This window comes from Zophobas morio, unplaced genomic scaffold (assembly GCF_036711695.1).
Source record: "Zophobas morio isolate AGI-343-1 ecotype UQ-CSIRO unplaced genomic scaffold, CSIRO_AGI_Zmor_V1 ptg000014l, whole genome shotgun sequence".
Classification (NCBI taxonomy): Eukaryota; Metazoa; Arthropoda; class Insecta; order Coleoptera; family Tenebrionidae; genus Zophobas; species Zophobas morio.
In genome coordinates, this window is record NW_026972119.1 from 11368270 (window position 1) to 11393037 (window position 24768).

The 24768-nt window shown below is 34.8% G+C and overlaps 1 protein-coding gene and 1 long non-coding RNA gene across 2 annotated transcripts in view; both read right to left on the minus strand.

The window, feature by feature from the left end:
- Window positions 1-20181, minus strand: part of LOC135129277 (uncharacterized) — a 399410-nt gene extending 379229 nt beyond the window's left edge. Inside the window, exon 1 of the long non-coding RNA XR_010280545.1 lies at window positions 20117-20181. This is a non-coding gene — a long non-coding RNA (uncharacterized LOC135129277). The remainder of the gene's footprint in view (window positions 1-20116) is intronic.
- Window positions 20182-20186: 5 nt separating this feature from the next.
- On the minus strand, window positions 20187-24551 carry LOC135129276 (toll-like receptor 7). The gene has a single exon (XM_064056436.1). It carries the CDS (start codon window positions 24362-24364, stop codon window positions 20420-20422), a length of 3945 nt encoding a protein of 1314 aa, XP_063912506.1. The 5' UTR covers window positions 24365-24551; the 3' UTR covers window positions 20187-20419.
- Between the last annotated feature and the right edge of the window lie 217 nt (window positions 24552-24768).

Below are 24768 nucleotides of genomic sequence, written 5' to 3' on the forward strand. Positions count from 1 at the left end.
TTATGAAAGAAATCTTAGTCAAAGTCTATACTTTGAAAAACGCAATTCTTTACTGTTATTTGTAAGCACGGAAAGTCACAATTAACAGAAAAACTAATAGAAAATTATATGCTTTTCTCTTAGAATATTTTTTTTATTAAAACAATTTTCTTTAATTTGAATTTTTGAGTACAGTTCTATTTTTCTAACCTTACCTCGTAATCTTCTAGCCACACATTTTTACTTCCCGAGCGTAAGCTACAGAAGTATTATTAAATCATCCGATGAATGGCTACTTTCATGTTTTCTGAAAGTTTCATGATTCCTAAAATAAGAAACAATAGGTCTCCTGTTGTCGTCTACGTGGATATTTATTAGACAATCTCCGACACTACTGGACCGATTGTGAGATGGGAAGACGCTAACCAAAATTTGGCTAATCATCGCCACCAACACTTTGATTGCGTCATGTCACAATTTGGTAGATTAACTATTACTTAATTTTTATAAAATATACTCCTACTCCTACTCCTTGTGATTTATGAATCCGCCTTGATTGTTAATAACAATTACAAAAATGTGAAACTTTGGATGTGGTGAACTGGAAGAACATCTTTTTTTAACACAATTTTGTCGTAACTACTATAGAATTTGATTTGATTCCAAATGACGTTTCTTTAACCTGGCATTTTTTGGTAGAAATTCGGTTTTAGGGTCATTTGTTTGGAATTTGGACCTTTTTAGCTACTGAAATTTGAATACTTTCAAAGTTTCAGATTTCAGGAATTTTATGGATATATTTTTTAATAAAGCATCTAAAACGTAGGATTTATTCAAGTAGTATTTGAAAAGGTAAAACTTTAAGATTTTTTCGTGTGCGTTCGCTGACTCCGTCCAAGTTGAAATGTTGCGTAACACAATCTGAAGATACCAACGAAATTGGTTTGCTCCATTTACATATTACGTTATGCTCTGATGAAAATTTAATGTTAGGGATTAGGCAGCTAATTTTTCGTCAAAATTAGTTCTTTTAATATCCTAGGTGGTTGTGTGGCAGCATTTAATACAGGCATTTCATGTTTAATTTTAAACCGGCCCCGAGACAGCAAATAAATCGGGATTGAGCAAATATGCTTTTAAACCCGGAATAATTCATAATGTTTGCATTATAATGATGTATATTAAAAAGCACGGATCATTATTCATTTAAATTTTGTCAAAATATTTAAATAAGCATCTGCTAATATGAATATAAGGAGCCATAAGAAAAATGAAGCGGGTCCATCGACCCGGTCGAATGCAGTTAATTAAGACATATCGGCCTGGTGTCGTTTCATTAAAATTAAGCAAATACTTCGAATCCTTTCTAATCGAGAATTAGCATATATCCCGGCGGAGCCATTAAGGCTGGACCGAAAAATGCGTTCCTGCACAGAATAATTCCAGTAATAACGACACAAACACAAACTGGTTTGTGCCGATGGCTTTTTTATTTCCGTAATGAGTGCCCACTAATTCTCGGTCGTCAGTCCGAAGCGCTCTTCATTATAAATTCTCGACGGCTCCTGCGGAGGAGAATTCGATCTGGGGCCTTTTTCGAACTAGCGCTCTCCTGTCCATTGATATCATAACATTTTATTGGCCATTGTTCTGTCGCCGCCGATCCCGACGTGTGGGATTCGTATTAGAATTCGCGGTAGACGCTGCAGTGCTTAATTAAATTCGGTTTGATGAAGGACCGTGTTTTTCTGGAGTAGTAGACAGTGAAGCACCTCAAGAAGCATGGAGGTAATTGCGCACATCCGCTGCTAGGAGCCCAGCGGCGGAACCGAAGGGAATTCGCTGAGGGCAACTTTTAATGGCTCGCTGCATAGCAAAGGAGTCGTAATTTTACATTTTTCACTTCATGAAATAGAAATCGTTTCGAATGTGGATAATGATAGTCTATGGAGCTATAAAGTTTCACTTATTAATTATAGCCAGAGCTTTCGTGCTTTTAAAATAATCACTTTTTTCTTCGTGGTTTAAAGTTTCAGTTTTATTACAAAACAGTTACAGTTAAAGTAGTTTTGTTACATTTTTTTCTGCTTCCATCGGTTTTCCGAACTGCTGAACCGATTACTCTGGAATTTTAATAAGTGTGTAGTAAGTTTATCTTATACGTCGCAAAATGGTAGCCCAAATTTATGTGTTTACTTCCGTCAAAAAAATTTATGATGTCATCTTCAAATATTGTTTGCTAAATTTCACTTTACATTCCAGGATAATATAATCAAGTTCCTACAATTAATTATACCAAAGATTAAATTTAATTATGTATATCTCCATAAAATTGATAACGTCATTTGTAAATAAATCCCATCTGGAATGTGCAGTACGATATATTAAAATTATTTACTCTGGTTCTATAAAAAAGTAACGTTGGAACATGAAATTTTAAATTGTCTTGGGGATTTCAGAAGAAACTGTTTTCAAATTTTAGCACAATACTATTAGTGAATTAGGAGTATTTACTACAATTTACTAATGTATCGCTTCCGGGAGAATGATGACGTCATCTCACAACACAATATACATTAGAGAAGTAGTTCTAGTTACGACGTTTTTCTGAATGAGTTCATAATTCATAGGTCTCACTTTGGTCAAAATCATAGATTTTTAACATATATTTAAACATACTTACTGGTAGTTGTAGTTTTTTTTATATTAAAAAGGAGCTGTTTATGCTCCCTCATGCACGAACAACATTTTTAGGTTCTTGAATGATTTTTATACCTCGATTAACGCCTCGTTAAAAAACTTCAATTCGTGTTATTATTTTTTATGACTACGGCAACATAACCTCCAATCAAAATTCTGACGGATTAGACTCTATGATTTCACGATTTCATAATATTTCATCAAAATTGCTAGTTAACCAACCATTTAATGGTTGACAAAAATTGTATGTAATTACATTTAAATGGCAATAATCCTATTAAGTTATCACTAATTATTCTAAAAAGCGGCATTTAATACTAAAACTACAGAATTTATTGGGAATATTTGGAATAAATAATTCTGATTTAGAATTATACTTCCTGGACGCAATTTGGTTGTAAATTAACATACAGTAATTTATTATTTTTCACCACTATATCCTTAAAATGTTTTTATTTCAAAATAATTAATAATACATTGACCCTAAGGATTATCGTACTAAATCATCAGATTAAAATTTTCAATTTTAGTCATAATTAATAACAAAATAAAAAAAACTGAAACAAGCTTTTTGTGTTTAAAAGTACTCTAAACTTTCTATTTTATTATTTCTATAATATAAATTTTGATGGTTGATATATGTATTAAAGATCAATGAGTTCACTTAACAAATAAAACACAAAAAAAACAAAATTTGGTATAAATTTACTTCGAAAGAACTTCCCTCGCCGCTGAGTCACGATCAAGCAAGTTGAATTTCTTAAATGAATTTTTAAGAGACAAAAAAAATATAAAATAGTACTGAAAGCAGTTGATTCGTCCTTTTTTTGTACTTTTCTGTATAAACAATTGTAAAAAATAAAAGTATATTACTAAAGCACAAACAATTTGTACTTCTTGAGCTTTCTAGGATTCCAAGATATGAAAAAGTAGATCTCCCGTTTCCGTTTGTTTGTCTGTCTGTCTGTCTAGCGTCTGTCTGTATCTGTCTGTTTGGCTGTTGTTGGGAATATAGCGTTGTTATTATTAGTATAACACTGCATCTAACCAAATTGATACACATGGTCCTGCAAAAATGTTAATGACTTCATCAAAAATTTTATAGTAGACAAATTCACTTGAAACACACGCGTCGCACGCTTTAACATTACCTTTATTTTAATTTATAGGGGTTATGGCTGGATAAATTTTATTGTAGGTACTTCAGGAGCAAGGGAAGTTCCGTCGAAATAACCTTCGACCCAATTTTTATAATAACTCCTAGAGAGAAAACATAAAATAGTACTGTGCGTTTAATTCATTCATTAATTTTTACTTCCCCATCGTAAGCTAAGGAAGTACTGTAATCTGGTCTGTCGGACTACTAGCTATTTTCATGTTTTCTCGATGTTTCATGATTTCTAGAGTACGGAAACATACTCCTTCTGTTTCCGTCATCTGTCATCTGTCTCTCTGTGTTGATTTTTATTAGAGAAATAATTTTCAAAATTACTGGACCGATTGTTGTCAAATTGGTATATGTGTTTTATGAATATCGTAGAGATGCTAATATTTGATAAGATATAACTGATTTTGGCAGTTTTAACATTTTCGAAAATTTTTCAACTATTTTCGAAAATTAGTTGAAGACATTTTCTCGTAGATTCACAGAAATGTTTAAAATTTGTTCATTTGAGGCAATAGAAAAGTCAGAATAGGTCAGGTTACGTTAGGTCAAATCAGGTCAAGTGCATGAAATAAGAAATAAATTTTATAGCAAATTTTTTACTTTTTTCACATCCTTTTTCTATTCACACTCAACTGAAGAACATAATTAGCCCCGCCCACCCACCCTGTCTCTATTTTAGTGATTGATTTTATCCGCTCTGAATGGATAGAATGATCTTATACTGAATAGAAATACAACTAGTCGTTAGGTTGAGAAGAGGGGGGTGGGTGAGGCTAGTACTTACTAAGATAAGACTGATTTTGGCAAATCACATAGCTTCCAAGAAAATAGAGGGTGGGTGGGCGGGGCTATTATTTGATAAGATGAGACTGATTTTGGCACTTTTTCATATCCTTTTTCCACTCCTACACAACAGAAGACCATAATTAGCCCCGCCCACCCACCCTTTCTTAAGACTGAGATTTTACAAATTACACAATATCTCTAAGAAAATAGAGGGCGGGCGGGTGAGGCTAGTACCTGGTAAAATAAGAGTGATTTTGGCAAATGAGATACGTTCTAAGAAAAGAGAGGGCGGGTGGGTGGGGCTAGTACCTGATAAGATAAAACTGATTTTGGCAAATGAAAGACCCTCTAAGAAAAGAGAGGGCGGGTGGGCGGGGCTAGTATCTGCTAAAATAAGATCGATTTTGGCAAATGATACTCTCTAAGAAAAGGGAGGACGGGTGAGTCGAGCAGGTGTTAGCGCCACCCACCCGCCCTCTCTTTTCTTAGAGGGTATGTCACTTGCCAAAATAAGTTTTATCTTAGCAGCTACTAGTCCCGCCCACTCACCCTCTCTTTTCGTCGAGGGATCTCATTTGCCAAAATCAGTCTTTTTCTAGCAGGTACTAGCCCCGCCCACCCACCCTCTCTTTTCTTAGAAGGTAGGTCATTTGCCAAAATCAGTTTTATCTTAGCAGCTACTAGCCCCGCCCGCCCACCCTCTCTTTTCTTAAAGGGTATGTCATTTGCCAAAATCGATCTTAGGTTAGCAAAGGGATGACGTTATCTCCAAATTTTACAATAGAAAATCTTATTTAAAATTTTTTAAATACTACTGCACTGGTGGTTTATGAAACCGTGTCGATTTATGAAAAATAAAAATTGAAGTCACCAAATTATTGATGGAGATAATTAGATAGATTGTGGTTAGCGTTTTACCCCATTATATATTATTATATTATAAATTCCTAATAAGATTTGACACCAATCGGTCCAGTAATTTATGAGATTATCTGTTTAATAAAAATCGACGCAAACGACAGATGACAAAGAGACCACAAATGGATAACAGGTAGACGACAGACAGATGACAGGGTTCATAAAACTTCGAAAAAACACAAAAGTAGCCGTTCCCCGGATGATCCCTATTACCATACTTTTTACCTTGCGATGGGAAATGTATCGTCCTTATTACCAAGTTCAAAATAAAGCTCTATAAAAAACAACTCTTGGGTATGTACTATGTTAATTCGAAAACTTGGGCACGTTGTAATACCTAGCCGTGGTAAGTTGTAAGCATTACATTAAAGGTAGACTTTTTAAACTTTATGGAATTTATAATTTTTATAAAAATTGTTTTATTAATCAAGTAGAGAACCATTTTAACAAAAATTTTTATTGTAATTAATCACTCGTACCCTTAAGACACATCAATTTTTTGTGTACTACACTTTTAAATTGGCTTTAATAATACAGTGAAAATATTTTTTGAGAAACGTAGATACCAAAAACAGTTTTTGGGAGTTGATTTATTTATGTTAGGTACACCTTTTTTTAAGTCATAGTACCTATTACCGCGCTGAGTTGCAACCTTCTGTGTAGGCACGAATCTTTGTAATTTTGAAATAAAATATTACAAAATTATTATAACTACCTCAGGGTAGAACTAACTTCATATTTATTGGTTGGTTAATACCGTGCATGAAATTAATGCACCAATTTACCATATCGATTTCTTGCATAACCTAGTTAATGGTGTTCCCCACTTCCCACCGCTTAATTTCGACTTCAAATTTCATTTTCTACTCCAGCATTAAGGAACAATAGGAAATCGCCACCACCTGCCTAATAACGCCATCACGCAAGCCTTCCGAAAATAAATGTTATCTGTATGCTTTCTCGGATGGTTATCGCGCAATGCGTGGCTTATAATTTTTCCTTTTTTATTAAATTTAAAAACAGCAATCTCACACTTGTTCAAAATCCAATCTCACCTCGTCACAATAAAAATAATTTCATTACACAGCGGTGGACGCAGAGACCTCGCCGTGGTGTAAAACTTGTAATGTGCAATTTCCGAGTTGCGTAACACCGCCATTTTTACGAGCAATTTTCCCATCGGGTTCGGGGGCCAATTAGCGCAAAATTGCCTGGGGCGGCATTAACAATTTTTGTAAGCTTTTCAGCGATATCCACATTTTTTAAATTAAAACTGAATACGCCCACGAGAAGACGGCACTACTGTTGCCAAAAACACGAACGGTAGCGACAGAACCGCCAAGAGTTGCGAAATGTTTACATTACACCACCCTTTTAAAGAGTTTGCTTTAATTAAACTTTGTTTTTAGAAATAATTTTAATTCAGGCGTTACACACTTGCGAACTGATAAGCGGCGCTCCTGGATTCTAACCTTACTTTTTACTTCAATAATTACTTACCCATCAGAAAGGTTTGTGCATGTTTTTGCTGGAATGGTGATAATAATAATAAATAAGAGTAAAATTATAGTCCTATAGTTCCAACAAAATTTTCAGTAATCCGTGCTGAGGCAGTGCGGTTCGTGGGAGAAAAATACGGTGATTAAAATCTAGATCGAGACTTATTGCAAGCTCCGGAATTCTAAAATTCCCATAATAAATTGCCGATATTAAAAGTTTCACGTAGAGTTCGAAACTACTGGTGGTAAAGGATTATTAATGGCGAGCGGCAACGTATTTAATTGAGTTGTTAATTGCTTCGAAAAGTCGTCTCCAGAGGAGGATTTTTCGACTTGTTTACACACAGTAAATACGACAGAATGGGGCGAGTTTGTAAAGAATCCCAATGCCGGTGCTGTTGCTTCTTTATTTCATTTAGATTTATTTTCGGCGCTGGGATACCTGTAGTCAGGAATTTCGTGTTTTATTTGAGTCCACATACACGTCAAGAAGCGCAAGCAGAGATCCCAGTAATTCCTACGCTGATGCTTTCGTGCATAAAGTGATATCATAAAGCGAGGGACTTGTAAAAGATTCAAAATTAAGTGCGATCGTAAGGAGGGTGCATTTTTCATCTAAGTTATCCTGACGATAAAAACTCCACCTTTCACTTTCGCGAGATTGTATCCTACCGTTCGCGGGGGTGTGACATAGGTACAGTCGAACCTCAATTTAATGAAATTGATAAGTTTAAACTTTAATAACAGAGGGAAAAAATCTGACACAATGTGGTGTACAGTGTACACGGCTGAATATCGTAAAAATATCTGCTTTGCTTTTAAAGCCGTAAATTTAGGATTTTATAGTGTAGCTATATATACGAAAGAATATGGTCTTTGATAAGAATTATTACGATTTTTACAACCGAATCGCTATTAAACTAAAATTAAGGTCCTGATAAATATTTCGAAACTTTGACACCACATAGTTTTATAATAAAATAAATCCGTTTCTAGACAGGGTAGTCTACCTGCATTTTTATTAGTATTGGAACACAGCAGTAACAACATCATGGGTTTGTAAAATTAGAAAACAAGTACGTGATAAAAAAGTAACTGTAGACACCACAAAATCAACTAGAAAATATTATTGAAAACAAAATTTCATAATATGAAAATTCATCACCTAGAAGTTCTACTGTACTATATGAAAATTAATCATAATGAATTATTTTGTTCTATTTTAACGGTACACTCTACTTATAAAACTACGCCATTTTTTCAATTGTGTAGGTCGTTTTATTTTCTTATTTTATCTACATAGTTAAAAATATATGCGCATATCAAAATTTTGCGAAGTAAGTGTAGTTAGAAATTAGAATTACAAAATTTTATGAAGCAAATTCATTTGATTTTTTTAAATCATAAGGTATACAGGGTGATTCACCAAGCGCGTGTTCCTCGATATTTCATTAATTATTACAAATATAAAAAAAAAACGAACATTTTTTCAAATAGAATAAATATTTATTATGTATATATTCTGACTTATTTTTAGGCTTTTTAACTATAAATTATTTTTTAAATTTGGATGCGACATTCCCAAGTTATTCTAAATTTCGTGAAATTTTTTAGTCATGTAAGGGTTAACTAAAAATATCACAATAGGATTATTTTCAAAATCTGGGTTACAATATCTTGCGGAGAGATAAATAAAGATCCGCGCTTTACAGTCGTATAAATAAAATTCGGTTTAGGTATACAGAGTGTTTATAAAAAAAATTAAATCATAGTAATTTACAAACAATGATATTTCAGTTTTTTCAAATAGAACACACATATTTTGTTACTGCACCTTATTTTCTGTTTTTGTTCTATTTCCTTTTTGTTAAGTGTTTTCTATACTTAAAGTTTTCTTAGTTTTTCCGGAACACATCGACATATTGAAAGAAAGAGAACAAGGTGCAGTAATAAAATATAGGGTGTTCTATTTTAAAAAAGTTAAATATCGTTATTTGAGAATTGTAAAGATAAAGTTTTAACAAACACTTTGGATATTAAAATTTTATTTAATTGACACCTTAACAAAATTTGGATGTCGCAACGGGATTTCAAAAATAAACTTTGGTTATAAAGCATAAAAAAAAGCTAATAAGAATTTGTGAACATATACATATAGGGCATTCTTAGTCTCTGATTTTTTTTCTACCTCTAATAATTAATGAGATATCGAGGATCGGGTGCTTATTGACTCACCCTGTATAATAAAAAAATTATTCAAAAAACTAGATTTATTTGATTCATATTACTCATTGTTTACCTAAATTAAAAATCTAAATGGAAGGATCCATAATAAGCAGGCTGAGTCACTAAGCTCGCATTTCTCGATATCTCATTCATTATATTAGAAACAGAAGAAAATGTCGGTTCTTTGAGGACTATACTCTAAAATTATTTTTAATTATACAAAGTGTTTTATTTTTAAGGCGTTAGACATAACATTCTATATATTTGAATATATTTAGATTTTTCTCAGGTTTTACAACTATACCTAGTTTATTTTTATGACATTTTTTAGCAAATGGAAAGGTTCATAAAAAATCATCAAGATTTGTTTTTAATCTGAGCACCCTTTACTTTATTACTGCATCTTTTTTCTATTTTTTGATATCTTTCTTTTTTGTTAAGTATTTTCTATACTTAAAGGTGATTTTTTACTTTTTTAAAATACGCGTCAACCTATTGGAAGAATGAGAACAAAAAATAAAGCAAAACGCCATAATAAACTACAGGGTGTACTATTTAACAAAACTGAAATATCAATATTTGAAAATTGTAAAGTTTTAGAATTTTTAATAAACACCCTGTACATTGAAATTTGATTTAATCGATACCACAACTTTTATTTATCCTTCCACAAGGTCTTGCCTCACAGAATTTAAAAACTAAATCTCTTAAGATTTTTTACAAACCATTTCTTTGTCAGAAAAATAAAAACTGTAGTTATAAATGCTACGAAGAGGCTAATCAGAACACTATGTGGAATTTTTTTAAACTTAGAATGTTCAGTTTTATTATTCTAAAATATTTTTCGATGTTTTTAATTATCAGATACATGTAAGTATTATATTTATAAAGTTGTTATGACACGACATTTAGGCCAGTGCCGAAGCCTTTGAAAATGGTAAAAAGTGAAGAAAATTAGAACAGGATGATATTCATTGCAAAAGGAAGAAAATATAACAAAAATAAAATAAAAAATAATTTACGGGCGATCTGAGGTCAGGAAGGGAAATGGGGTGAGCTTTTAAGGGTAGAAAATGGTTTATGACGATTTTCGGTAAAACTACAAGTCCTATCGCAAAAAGTTAAATGGCAAAGTTGTAATGAAAAGATATACAACTTTTGTATTTACGCTTTCTTTATATAACCTCACATTTTATGCGAAAAATACAAATAACCGAGTTTTTGGTTTTTTATTTTTATCTCCCACAAAAAAAAGCACGAAATTTGGTGAAAACTTACCTATTTATGTCCCAAACTCACTGTAATTTTTTTTATTCAAAATATTTATTTTTTCCCTTATTTTGATTTAATATTGAAAAACCACCCTAATTTTCAATCGAAAATTCTCATGTCAAAATATTAGCTTTTTTAAAAAAATCGGTATGCTTTTTGTTCGATGAAATCTCTACTTTCTGATGGTGTAAAAAAATTATACATTACTATGGCAAATTTTCACAGGAAATGCAAAAAATATTTTGAATCAAAAAAATTACAGTGAGTTTGGGACATAAATAGGTAAGTTTTCACCAAAATTCGTGAAAAAAAAAACTTTTTTGTGGGAAATAAAAATAAAAAACCAAAAACTTGGTTATTTGCATTTTTCGCATAAATTTTGAGATTATGTAAAAAAAGTCTAAATACAAAAGTTGTAGATCCCTTTATTACCTAGAAATTTGCAATTTAACGTTTTTCGATAGGACGTGATAAACCGTTTTCTACCCTTAAATGCTCACCCTCTTCCACTTCCCGACCTTAGATCGCCTGTAAATTATTTTTCCTTTTATTTCTGTTATATTTTCTTCCTTTTCCAATGGGTATCATCCTGTTCTAAATTTGTTTGTTCTCAAAAATTATGGGCCCTGGGCTAATTTTGAAATAGGTATTTCAATCGAACGACAAACTCTGAAAGGCACTCGTAATTTAATAAAAATAAGACTTTTTACTATAACGCTCTTTGGGCTTATTTAAAAATTAAAATCTTTAGTACTGTGAACAAAAAAAAAATGTGATTATAATCATAGAGAAAAAAAGCCAAGGAGTTACATAGCGAATCGGTCAAACGTCGTAATGACGTCACGCGTAGATATTGCGATAATTTCGACTAATGTACCTTCTTAATTTGCGCAGTTTAAACATGTCGCAACAAATACTTAAGTGTACACCACTGATTGTATGATAAGGTCTAAGGGAACAGTTCCAAAGATAAGAAAAATTGTTCAACTGTGATTAAATTAAATTACAGCTGTAAATAGTAAAATCGACAATAACACAAAATTAAAAAGACGCATTTAATTTTCGTTGAAATAATTTTAACATAAATTCACATTTTTTATCCAAATCATGTTTCCATTAAAAAAGAAAATTATGTTGTTCTGTGTAAAAACCTATTTTGCTGTGGTGTTTGCTCATGAAAATTTTATCACAACTGTAACCTGTATTATTAATAACTTTGTTACAATAAATGTAAATATATATATAAAAAATAAACTACGCTCAAAACATGAAAATTTTGTAATGAAGCTTTTAATTTATTATTCCGTGCTGTTATACTCGTTTACTCTTCATTTTTGATCGTTTAAAAAATTAATTTGTTTTCTTTCACAATCAAATTCCCTGTGTGTGTTTTTCGTTAAATTCATTAAACGCTGTTATAATTTATTTACTTCCAGTAGACATTAGCTTCACAAACAAGTCCGGTTTTGTGTTACCGTGTTTCTCTTGTTTTCATGAATTTTTTGTAAAAACATGCGACTGTGTATTTTGTTCGACCTAAATTGGAAAAATACATTTGAATGACTATTAATTAAAACTAACTAAACGAGCAGAAAAAAGAGTATTTGTATTAATGTAATAAATAAAAAAAGTAAATTTTACGTGTAAATTACCAAAACATGCGCTGCTAAATGTTAACATTTGAAATACTAAATTAATTAAAGTATACAGGATTGCTAAAAAGTATGGAACCAGTTGAATATCTTGGCAACAATTAGTTGGATTTTATTACGATTGCCAGGAAGGAAATGGCGAACATTTCGAACATTTGATGTAAAATTGTTCTTTTTTAAATTTTAATCCGATTTTTTTTCAATAATGTAATATTTTATTTAAATTTTGCAAAATAGAACTTGAGTATTCCTATGCACAGCTGTACATTTAACTAGAAATTCGAATTGTCATGAGTCACACCAGAGTGAATAACATAAAGCAAATGGCTTAATTAAAAACGACATAAAATTTAAGTTTAAACATGTTCAAACGTACGAGTAATTAAATTTTTGTTAGCCATCAAACAAAGAATCAGTAAAATTATAATTTTATTTAACTTGGTAGTTTAAAATTTTTCTGTGCAAAAAAACCTCAGGAGGAAATTACGATTTCAATTCATAATAGACTTAAATTTAGCCGAGTGTTGGCGGTTCATCAGTCGGGGATTACCTTATAATCTCTGCTTCAGTGCCCAGATAACTCTTCCACTATCTCGACTTGTAGTTATCGGCATGCTAAAAACCCGCAATGCAATCTATTGTTTTCGCATCACTCAACATCAACTCAAAATCAACAAAGTGATCAATCCTGCAAACCGCGATCTCGCAAACGGCAACGAAAAACTCTGGAGAGTTGTGCCTCTATTGAAAGTTCATGATTCCTGCTACGCTTTTTGCATCGCTATTGGCTAACTCGCTTCGAATTCCCATGAAGCAAACGTGAAGGGTTTATTAGTAGAAAACAAAGCCGAATATCTGGCCGACGTACCTATTGTCCTCGGGATTACACGAGCTAAGTGGCCCTGCACAAAGCATGCTCTCGTCATGGTGTCTAATGATGCTGATGTTGTCCAGATAGGGGATGACTTGGGCACGATCTACATCGTCATCGCTGCGAGCTGACCGACTCCTCGACTGCCGCCTTGGGAATACTGCGATCGGCGATATTGTCGTGCCTTTTGCGTCGCTCGTAATTACCGACTTAATTTTTTCGATTCTGGCACGGCATACAATGGGCACGGCTTCGGCAGGGCTCTGGGTCAATTGAAAGGTAATTAGGGAATTTTTGGACCCTTACGTCGGACAAATGGGGCTTTTGTGTTCTGAATTCAGATTTTGAGCTACTTTTGACAAGTCATCATAAATAACACAAAAACCAAAATAAATAGTTTTGCTTCGAATACAATACGTGTTTTTCCCGTTTTTTTTATAATACACCTAATTATTGTGCTGGGTGGAGTTTGGTAATCCTTGCTATGAATATAACATTGTAGCACTTTATATTTTGTACTTGAATTAACTTTTAATCCGTTTTTTTTTGTACATTTTTATTTCCCAAGCGTAAGGTGCAACAGTATTGTAAGTGAGTCCATTGGACGACTGGCTACTTTTATGTTTTCTCGACGTTTCATGACCCTGGAGTACGTCAAAAGAGGTCTCCCGTTTCCATTTGTCTATCTGTTTGTTTGTCTGCCATCTGTTCGAATTTTTATTATACAGATAATCTCCGAAACTAATGGATCGATTGTTGTCAAATTTTATATGTGTATTAGAAACCCAAAAAAATTTACATTAGTAAATAATATTTCCACTTTATAAAATAAACTAACTCTTCACATGTTCAGATTAAAATTTGTAATTTTATTTTGAAAAAACCGAATGCTTCAAAATTTTGCAAACGTTTTAAGGTTATCGTAATCATGGTAAAGCTTTAATCAAAATTCATTCATTTATTTCCTCCAAAAGAGTAATGACGTCATCCCAAACTTTTTCCCAATAAATCCTCTCTGAAATATACAAAATATTGTGACCCAATAATTGTCATTTATTAATGCACTCATAGATTTTAAAATTACTTACTTTATAATACAACGGTGACTCAAAAAATTAAAAAACGAGACAATTGAATTGTTTAAAATTAAGAACGACTCACTCCATTTTCCAGAAAATTTGGGAATACAGTACTGTTGTAATTAGTATTACACAGCATGTATCTAAATTGATAACTAATATAATGCCTTTGAAAAAATGTTGATGACGTCATCACATAATTTTGTAATAGAAAAACACACTTGAAACAAAAGCGTAGCATGCTTCTTTACATTTAGTTTATCATTAGATACATATTCAATTCGCAAAATCAAATCATATTTACAATTTTCGATATCACAATTTTTCGTTTTTTCGTTTTCTTTATTTTTTTCAATTTTTCAATTCTTCATTGTTTGGATTTCATAATTTTTTGTTTTTTAACTTTAATTTTGTCAATTTTTCAATTGTTCGACTTCCAAATTTTTTAACTTTTCGGTTCTTCAGTTTTTCGATTTGCAATTGAAAATTTTACAGTTTATTCGATATTACAATTTGTAATTTTTTGATTTTTTAGTTTCTTGATTCTTTATTTTTCCATTGTTCAATTTTCCAAGTTCTTGATTTTTGTTTTTCTTTTTCCCGATTTTTTAATTTTCATTTTGCCGATTTTATATCACAATTTTTGGTGTTTCATTTCCTTTATTTTTCCAATATGTATTTCTTTGGACTTTATCATTTTTCGTTTATTCAATTTTCCAATTCCTGGATTTTCTTTCCAATTTTTTTTAATTTCTAATATTTCGATTCTACAAAATTTCGTTTTTGAACTTTTTCGATTTTTGTTTATCTCAGTTTTTAATCTTTCAATTTTTCAATTCTTCTAATTTTCAAGTTCTTGATTTCCAATTTTTAGATTTTTCAAAGTTTTATACATTTTTGCTTTAGAATTTGAATTTTGAATTTTACAATTTTGCAATTTTTCCATTTTTTTATTCGAAAAGTTGAAAAATCTAAAATTAAATCGAAATATTAAATAAATGAAAACAATTGAAACAGCGAAAAACTGAAAAAAAAACGAGAAATTGCAAAGTCGAAAAAGTGGAGAATCAAAAATTGCAGATACAACAATTGAAGAAACGAAACATTGAAACATTGAAAAACTAAAAATCGAAAAATCTCAAAAAATGAAGAAAATTAATGAATCGAAAAATTGGAAACAAAAAACCAATCGAATCAAAAAATTCCAAAACCCAAAAACTGACAAATCGAAAAATTATTGAATCGTCAAAATTGGAAAGTAGAAAAACTGCCACCTTGAAATATTAAAAAACTGAAAAAGTCAGTAATGAGAAATTCAGAAATTATAAATCAATACAATAAAAATCGAAAAATCGAGTAAGTAAAAAATTTTAAAATCCAGTAATTGAAAAGTTGAAAAATCTAAAATTGAAACGAAATATTAAAAAAATTAAAACAATTGAAAAAGCGAAAAACTGAAAAGAACGAGAAATTGCAAAATCGAAAAAGTGAAAAATCAAAAATTGCAGATACAACAACTGAAGAAACGAAAAATTGGAAACAAAAAACCAATCGAATCAAAAAATTCCAAAACCCAAAAACTGACAAATCGAAAAATTATTAAATCGTCAAAATTGGAAAGTAGAAAAACTGCCACCTTGAAATAGCAAAAAACCGAAAAAGTCAGTATTGAGAAATTGAAAAATTAAAAATCAATATAATAAAAATCGAAAAATCGAGTAAGTAAAAAATTTTAAAATCCAGTAATTGAAAAGTGGAAAAATTTTCAAATCGTAAAATTAAAAAAAAAAAAAAATTATTACTACATCTTTAAAACGAAAACTAGAAAAATTGCAATTCAAAAATCGAAGAAATGAAAAACAAAAATTTGAAAAATTGTAAATCGATAAATTCAAAAATCCAAAAACTGGGAAACTTCACATTGAAGAAAAGAAAAATTATAAAACTGAAAAACCGAAAAATTCAAAAAATAATGAAAAATCGAAACGAAAAATTGCAAATTCAAAAACTTGCAGAAAAGAAAAATTGAAAAATTGGTATACTGAAAAATTAAAAATTGAAAACTTGTGAAATTGCAAAATCTAAAAACTGAAATTTCTAAAAGTTGAAAAATCGAAAAACTGAAAAAAACGAGAAGTTGCAAAATTGAAAATGTGGAAAAATTGCAAATAGAACAACTGAAGAAACGAAATAGTGAAAAACTAAAAATCGAAAAACCTCACAAATTGAAAAAAATTAATGAATCGAAAAATTACAAAAAAAAAACGAATCGAATAAAAAAATTTCAAAATCCAAAAACCAACAAATCGAAAAATTATACAATCGTCAAAATTGGAAAGTGGAAAAACTGTCACTTTGAAATAGTGAAAAACCGAAAAATTCAGTTTCGAGAAATTCAAAAATTAAAAATCGAAAATCGAATAAGTGAAAAAGTTTTAAAATGCAGTAACTGAAAAGTGGATAAATTCTTAAATCGTATAATTTAAAAAATTATATTTAAATAATATTTACTTATTACTACATCTTTAAAATGAAAACTAGAAAAACTGTAAATCTAAAATTGAAGAAATGAAAAACTAAAGTTGGAGAACCCAAAAATTGTAAATCGAAAAATTGAAAAATCCAAAAATTTGAAAACTTTACGTTGAATAAAAGAAAAATTATAAAATTATAACACTGAAAAACCGAAAAATTGAAAAAATAAAGAAAATATACCGAAATGAAAAATTAAAAATTGAAAACTCGTGAAATTGCAAATCGAAAAAATTGCAAATCGAAAAAATTGCAAAATTTAAAAACTGAAATATGTAAAAGATGGAAAATCGAAAAACTGAACAATTTTTAAATGAAAACTCGGCAAGTTACATATCGTAAAACGGAAGGAACAAAAAAATAAAAAATTGCAAATCGAAAAATTGAAGAAACGAAAAATTGAAATTGAAAAAACAAAAAATTATAAAATCGGAAGATCGAAAAATTGTAAAAATAAAGAAAATAAAAAACCGAAACGAAAAATTGCAACACGAAAATTTAAAAATTTTTGATTGAAAAATTGAAAAATTCAAAAATTGGAAAATGGAAAATAGAAAAAGTGAAGAAGCTGAAGTGCTATTTACGCCACTGGTTTTAACTTTGTATAATTTTTCAAAGAAGCGGGATTTGTTGGGTTGTATTTCAGGGGTAAGGGAAGTTCTGTCGAAATAACCTTTGACCGATGTGTTTTCTTCTCTTTCTGATTTTTTTCGTTTTATTATGATTGATTTTGAATTAAACCTTAAATGCTATTTTTACGAAAAGAAGAAAATGTAGAAAACGTCTTCCCTACAATCAATAAACATAATTTTATTGATTATACAGTTCTAGGTGATGAATTATTTAATAAAAATCGCAATATGCTAGACAATTACAGTAAAATATTTAAAAAGTTTTTGCCAAAATCTCATAAAAACTTGAAACTTAATTATAGTGGTTTATACTGTTCCTGTAAAATTGCATTTTTACGAGCAATAGTTAGGTATTTATGTAACAAGTGGGTAAAAGCATTAGTATCATATGAATGAGAAACTTGTTCAAAATAAGGTTGTCGATCGGTCGAATATCATAATAATACGTTGGCCCATGTGTAACTTGCAAAATTTTATCTAAAACGTCACAACTTTTGTAAAATGGTTTAAATAAATGAGAAAATCTGGGTGCGTTAATAGAACATTATCCAACGAATCCCAACGATGCGATAATGCTATTCATTACCTCACACAAATGAACCGAATAAGACAGAAAGACATATTTGTGCAGAAATGCATTATTCATAATATTGATTACCTTTTTAATGAAGTTGTCAAAGTTCTAGTTACGATATTTGTCAGAATGTATAAATTATTTCTTTTCACTTCAATCTGAGTTTGTAATTATTTAACATAGCTGCAAAATCATAATTGCATATGTATGTTGTATAAATGGAAAAATGTTTTCTCCGTTCATCTTTCAGAAGCTTTGTATATTCTGGCACCTTTTCAAACTAATTTTACAATAAATCTATGATCATTTTTATAATTTAGTAAAACATTTTAAATTTACATATTCTTCGATCCTGGTTTCTTCCCATAGCCAAACTTCTGCGTCATTAATAATTACAGACTCATTTTTCATTTCTGTTTCGTATACAATGAACACCGACCACAAACTTCGACAGTGTGTGTCAATTGAATGGTAATTAGATAATTTTTTGGGTGATGTGAATGCCCCCGACCCCTACGTTTTACAAATTCGGCTTTTGTACTTTGTTCGAAGTGATGTTCTGAATTAAAATTTAGAACTTCCAATTCGACCAGTCATTCTATATAACACAAAAACTAAAACAAAAGTGTTCGGACTTTAAAATAACGAGGGTCGTTTCGAGAATTTATTAACCACAACTGTTGTGTTGTGGCGATTATAATTTTGGAGAAAACAATATAAACACGGTTTTTATTTAACATATTATACGGCGCAAATAAAATGTTTAAATTAACACAGGGTTACAAATTAACGACCGAGTTACACAAAGTTGTGGGCTGGTGAAAAAAAAATTAAATGTGTGAACTGAGCTTCAACTTTGACCTTCTGATACCCACATTCGAATGCCATGTGTTGACACCCCTTTACTTTTTCTTTCGCTGAAACTGTTTGTTTTATCAGATGCAGGTGTATAGTTTATCAAAATGTCACGTGTGACCTACCTACCTACCAGGTAAAAAGCTCCTAGCTGTAGTGACAAGACCTGCATTTTCATGTTTAGTAAAATTATCACAAACATAAATAAAATAGTTTTTGTGAAAACAGCTGGTTAAGGGCTCCTACTTTCGTTTTCAAATCACAAATTTGAATTTTTATTAGCATTTTTAAATTTTATCGTATAGCACCGGATATCTGATAGTATATATATCAAATTACCCCTAGTTTCAACGGAACAAAAAACAATTAGATTTTAGAATAATTACATAAATTTTTGTTCTTTGTTAAAATGTGCATTAATATACATATAAATAGACAGCTATTTTAAAGGGTATACTTGTATAATTTTTTGTTCTTAATTTGGAAGTCGTCTGTTTTTTTTTTAAACATGCAAGGAATATTTTTTATTTTCTAAACTGCCTCCTTAAACGAATTAGTTTTCTAACGTTATACAACATTTGTTGAACTGAAATGCTTTTCAGTTCAGGCAAGCTTCTTTAAGTTTAATTAATTCTGCAGAGGGATGTATTCAGCGGAAAGTTTATTTCTGGAAGTCACATTTAATTTCGCATTTTTAGAAAGCGGGCACGTGGCATCAAATTGACTTAAATTTAAATGGGAATTTAAAGATACAGAAATGAATACGTTGTGCATTGCAAAGAACTGAAAACCAAAATTCTATTAATATTGAGGGAGCTCTAGTAAATACAGTGAAATAAATTACTTTATGTCAATATTGTTGACACCGATTTTATTTTACGTAATTGCATTTGGACAGTTTACTGGTCAGATATTATTTAACAATATTTGAGCTTTTTCGAAATAATTTACCGTAATCAAATAACGTTCGCATGTTAAATGATTGAAAAACGGCGTAATTTGAAACCCGAATGAAAGAATTCCATTTCGGTTAATGGGAAATGGAGTTTCTGAAAATCGCTGTGACAAATTTTTAAAGGTTATTAATTGTAGCGATTAAAAATGAGTGAAAAATTAATAGGTATTAGCACAGTAAATCATGAAGTATTTATGAATAATAGGATGTCACAAATAAGCTTGATTAAGTAGAAAATTATACTTACTTGTTGCATAGCTAATGAGAAATTATGTCTTCTAATTTTTTATCATCTTCAGTGGCGAAAAAAAAAAAGGTGGAAACACAGTTCGGGAATGTGCTTTTGGTAGTACACACGAGTGTGTTCGTTAAACAGATGATCAATAACACTCGGACTCGACAACATATAGGCACTCACCTATTCATTGGTTTGGTGAAAATCGAGGGAAGAGAACCACCGCACTGCAGTTTCATTCAAACACAGCCGGTAAATTTCACATCGCATTTATTGTAATAATTCGTTTTGCAAGTCGTAAAAAATATACACAAAATGATACAAAAAAAAATTAATAAACAAATAAATATTTATCTATTTACAGGTAATGTACAAAAATAATACAAACAATAAAATTACACGTTTTCGACTCAAAAGTTTGTCATTATGCTTTTAAATATTGTTCAGTACGAGTCTTTATGTATACCTAGTCAGTCAGTTAAGTTATCACACGAGATAGGCCTGGCCGCCGTTGTTGACGCCTGCAGTCTGCATCATGACGTGGGGCCTCCATGGCGGACCTCTCCTGCCGGACCCCCCGCCCCCACGCTCCAGGGTGCTGTAGTCGGAATCGATGCTGGAATAGATGTGATCGGAGATGGGCCGCGGTTCCTGCGCCCGCCGCATGGGCCTGGGGGACGGCGTGGCCGTCGTCGCCGAGGAGTAGTTGGCGTCGTCGGTTTCGTGGGGCGCCCCGGCCGCCGAATACGCCGGCGGCGGGAACATCTGCATACCTGGCGAGGGCGGACCCTGCGGCTTGATCTTCTCCGGGTACGTGTGGCTCTGGGTGCCGTTGGCCACCACCCTCGAGTCGATCGTGTAATTGTTGATGTTGCGGCGGTAATTGGCGTTGATCTTCCCCCTCGGCTCGCCCGACGGCATCGCATACCTCAGCTTCTCCCAGAACCTCTTCTCACCCCAGCGCACCCGGTTGCCCGTCTTCAGATACGGCCGCAGCTCGGGCTCCAACTCGGCCTCCGGCAGCGGCCCTTCCTCGAGGACCACCAGCTTGAAGACGCGGCCCTTGAGGGCCTCGTGCAGGGCCTGGCGCAGCTCGAAGCGTGACCACTCCGTCTGCAGGAAGTTGCGTGTGAGGACGATGATGACGCGGCGGCTGGCCTCGGCCGCCTCCAGCACGGCGGGGGCGGCGTGCTGCAGGTAGGCGGCGTGCGGTAAGTCGCGGTAGTGCAGGCACAGCTGGAAGCCGGACTCCAGCTCGGCGGCGAGGGCCTGCACCACCCACTCCTCGTCCTTGGGGCTGTAGCACACGAACCCGTCATAGAGTTTGTCCCGGTCCTCGTACTGCTTGGCGGCGGCGGCACGGAAACTGCACAGTCTGATACCGTAGCGCGAATACAGCCACACTCGCACCGGGTCGCGGAACACGAACCAGAGGACGACGCCCAGAAGGAGCAGAATCACGATGCACAGCGTCACCACGACCATCTTCCAGTAGTCCGAGACCAGCATGGAGTCGATGACGGAACTGCCGGCGTAAAAATCACTGCACGCGGTGCTGTTGAAGTCGAGGTCGCGGCGCTGCGGCGGCGACGACTCGCCGTTGTAGCACTGGATCGCGGCACTGTCGACGATCTTGGGGGCGTTGTCGCCCACCCACGCGGTGAACTCCTGGAGGAACTTGCACCGGCACGACCACCGATTATTCGCCAAACTTATCTCGGATAAACGGGAATTCGACGACAACTGCCACACCGGAAACACCACCAATTTATTACCGTCCAATCGCAACATCTCCAAGCTCCTTAACGGCTCGAGGGTCTTATTCCCAATGTGCGAAATCACGTTATTCTGCAGATACAGTTCCTTTAAATTCGATAAATGTTCGAACTCGTACCCTTCCAACGAGTAGATTTTATTGTCCTCGAGATGCAACTTCTGCAGCATGTGCACACCGTTGAAAGTGCTATTTTGGATCGTTTCGATGCCGCTGTTGTTCACGTACAACACTCGCATATTTTTTCGGCCGATGAAAACGTGATTCTGCAGCTCTTTCAAGTCGTTACCGTCCAAGTACACTTCCGTGGCGTCCATGGGAATTCTGTGCGGGATCTCGTTGGCGTTCTGGCCGGAACAGTCAACGACGTTGGTGTTCCAGGTCTGGTCGTGATAACAGGAACAATTATTCGGACAGGTCATCTCGCAATCGCAGGCATCGAAATCGCAGCAGTGACACAGGGCGAAACAGTGAGTCTCGTAAGTGCACAAGAAATCGCTGGGTTTCGCTCTGGTCAAGGACATGTGCGACATCCCCCGAGAGTGCGTCATTTTGCACATGACGTTGTCTAGGTCCATCACTCGCGGGTATTGTCTGGAAGCGGACATGTTATTCATCGGGTGCAACCACTCCATGGTGCAGTCGCAGTGAAAGGGGTTGCCCCCCAGGTAGACCTCGGGCAGAGACCGGTTCGGCGGCACCGGCGACAATCTCAGCGCATTCATGTCCAAATTCACCAAATCGTTCGCATACATGTCCACCCGAGCCAGACTCCTTTTATCCAGGAACGTGTTCGGCTGTACCGTCTTGATGAAATTGTTGTTGATGAACACCAATTCGACACTATTCGGAATCGACATCGGAGACAGTTCCGTAATTCGGTTATGACTAGCATCTAACGTTTTAACCCGAATCTCGTCCTGGATCTTGTAATAATTCCCCAAATGCTCGATAAAATTACGATGGATATCGAGCCACTTGAGATTACTCGGAATAAACGCGTAATCGAACCACACTAGATGATTGTCCGATAAGTTCAACCACAACAAACTCGCGAGTGTCGCGAACACACCGTTAATGTCCGTCAGAAAATTCTCGTCGAGGCGGATGGCTTCGAGTTGCGTATTTCTTTCGAAAGTTCCTCTCTCGATGCTTTGAATTTTGTTTTTGGCGAGATTAAGCACTTGTAAGCTCGGCAAATCCCACAACATCCCCCGGGTTAAGTTTCCGATATTGTTGTCGATGAGCCTCAACCCCGTGAGTTGGTTCAGATTTTTGAACGAACCGTTACGGAACTCGCTGATTTGGTTTTCGCCTAGGTCTAGCGTTTTCAGGAAGGACAGCTCTTTCAGCGCGTCGGGCACTTCTTGCAAGGCGTTCGAACTGAGATCGAGCTCTTTCAGGGCGGAGCAATTACGAAAAGCTGTCGAATCGATGCTTACCACCAAATTATTGTTCAGAGTGAGTTTGCTGAGCACGAACAAGCCGTTGAATAATAGCGGGCCGATGGTGTTGAGACGGTTTTCGGCCAGATTCAGAGTGTGTAAATTGTAGAGAGGAATAAAAGCGTTGTCTTCAACAAAGCCGATCGAGTTATTCCTCAGATCCAATATTTGGAGGAAATACAGATCTTTGAAGGTTTTGCTGTCGATGCGCGTCAAAGCGTTGTGCGACAAATTTAAAACGATGAGACGAATAAGACCTGCGAATGTTCTGGCATCCACATGATTGCTGGTGAGTTGATTGCCCGACAAGTCGAGGATCAACAGTTGTTCGAGTCGGTGAAACAGGCCCTTGGCCAGCGAAAACAACGAATTATTTTGGAGATGGATCTCGCGGAGCTCTCGCGTTCCGGCCAGCAGCCCCACCGGAAGGCTCTCGATTTTATTGTTCGCCAAATTCAGTATTCGCAACGACACTAATCCGGCCAAGGCCTCCCCGGAAATATCGCTGATGTTATTGTTCTTCAAGTCGAGCTGTTGCAGCCGTCGAAGTCTCGAAAAGCCGGAATTCTCAGTCAGCGCCCTTAGTTCGTTAAACGACAAATCTAAGTTCTGCAGTTCACTGTTGCTACACTCGGGCAAATTAAACCCGAATCGCTCCGGACTCTTGATTCGATTTCTGGTGAGATTCAGCGTTTGCAGATTGGCGAGATCGCAGAAGGTGCCGTCGACTATAGCCCGGATGTTGTTGTAGCCCAGATCCAACACCTGCAGCTCCTTCAGCCCGGCCAGACTGTCGGCGTTGATGTCCAGCGCCTTTCCCGGGCCCCAGTCTGCGTTGTGCGTGTTGACGGTCAGCCTCTTCAGATTATACAGCCCTTTCAGCGAGTTGGGCTCGACGGCCAGGAGCTTGCAGCTGGCGACCTGCAGCTCCTCGAGCTCGTGCAGCCGCTGCAAACCTTGCGTGGGAAGCGCGCTTTCGAAGAACAACACATCGCTGCAGAAGATGCGCAACTTCGAGGTGATTTCGGCGGGCAAAGCGCTGATGTTGGCGCCGCTGCCGTCCAAAGTCCGCACTCGGCACGTCACCGCAAACTTCGACGAAGACGTGTCGTTGTTGTCCGGGAGCCAGGAGCAGCCCTCGGGCCCGTCGAAGCGGCTCGCGAGAGAGGAAGTCGCGAAGAACACCAAGTTCAGCACCAGCTGCAGCCACATCGCGAGTTTTTTTTTTACTTTAGTCGGACCATTTCACTGTTTCGAAAAACTGGCGTTTGAGTTAGTCAGTGCGCGGTCATATCACAGTCACTCTTTACACCGGACGAACGCGAAGGAGTTCAACTTGGGTTCGTACGGGTTGCTCATGCGAACCTGCCTCTACAGTATTCGAAATAACACTGGAGATCTTCGGCGCGCTACTGCGGTATATACAGAAATGTTCAAGTTTCACGGCTGGCGCAAGCGCTCGGGTAGTTCGAGACGTTGCCGCCGACGGGAGGGCGCTACCTGCTGGAGTCGGACTCGCGGAGACGCAATTTTAACAATTAACTCGGCAGACGATCAGACAAAAATCACTTAAAAACGCGAAAAAAATTATTTCATTTAATTTTTTTAATACTGAT

Bases quoted from the DNA above. Each gene is read 5' to 3' on its own strand.
- LOC135129276 (XM_064056436.1), bottom strand. From the start codon at position 24,364: ATGTGGCTGCAGCTGGTGCTGAACTTGGTGTTCTTCGCGACTTCCTCT.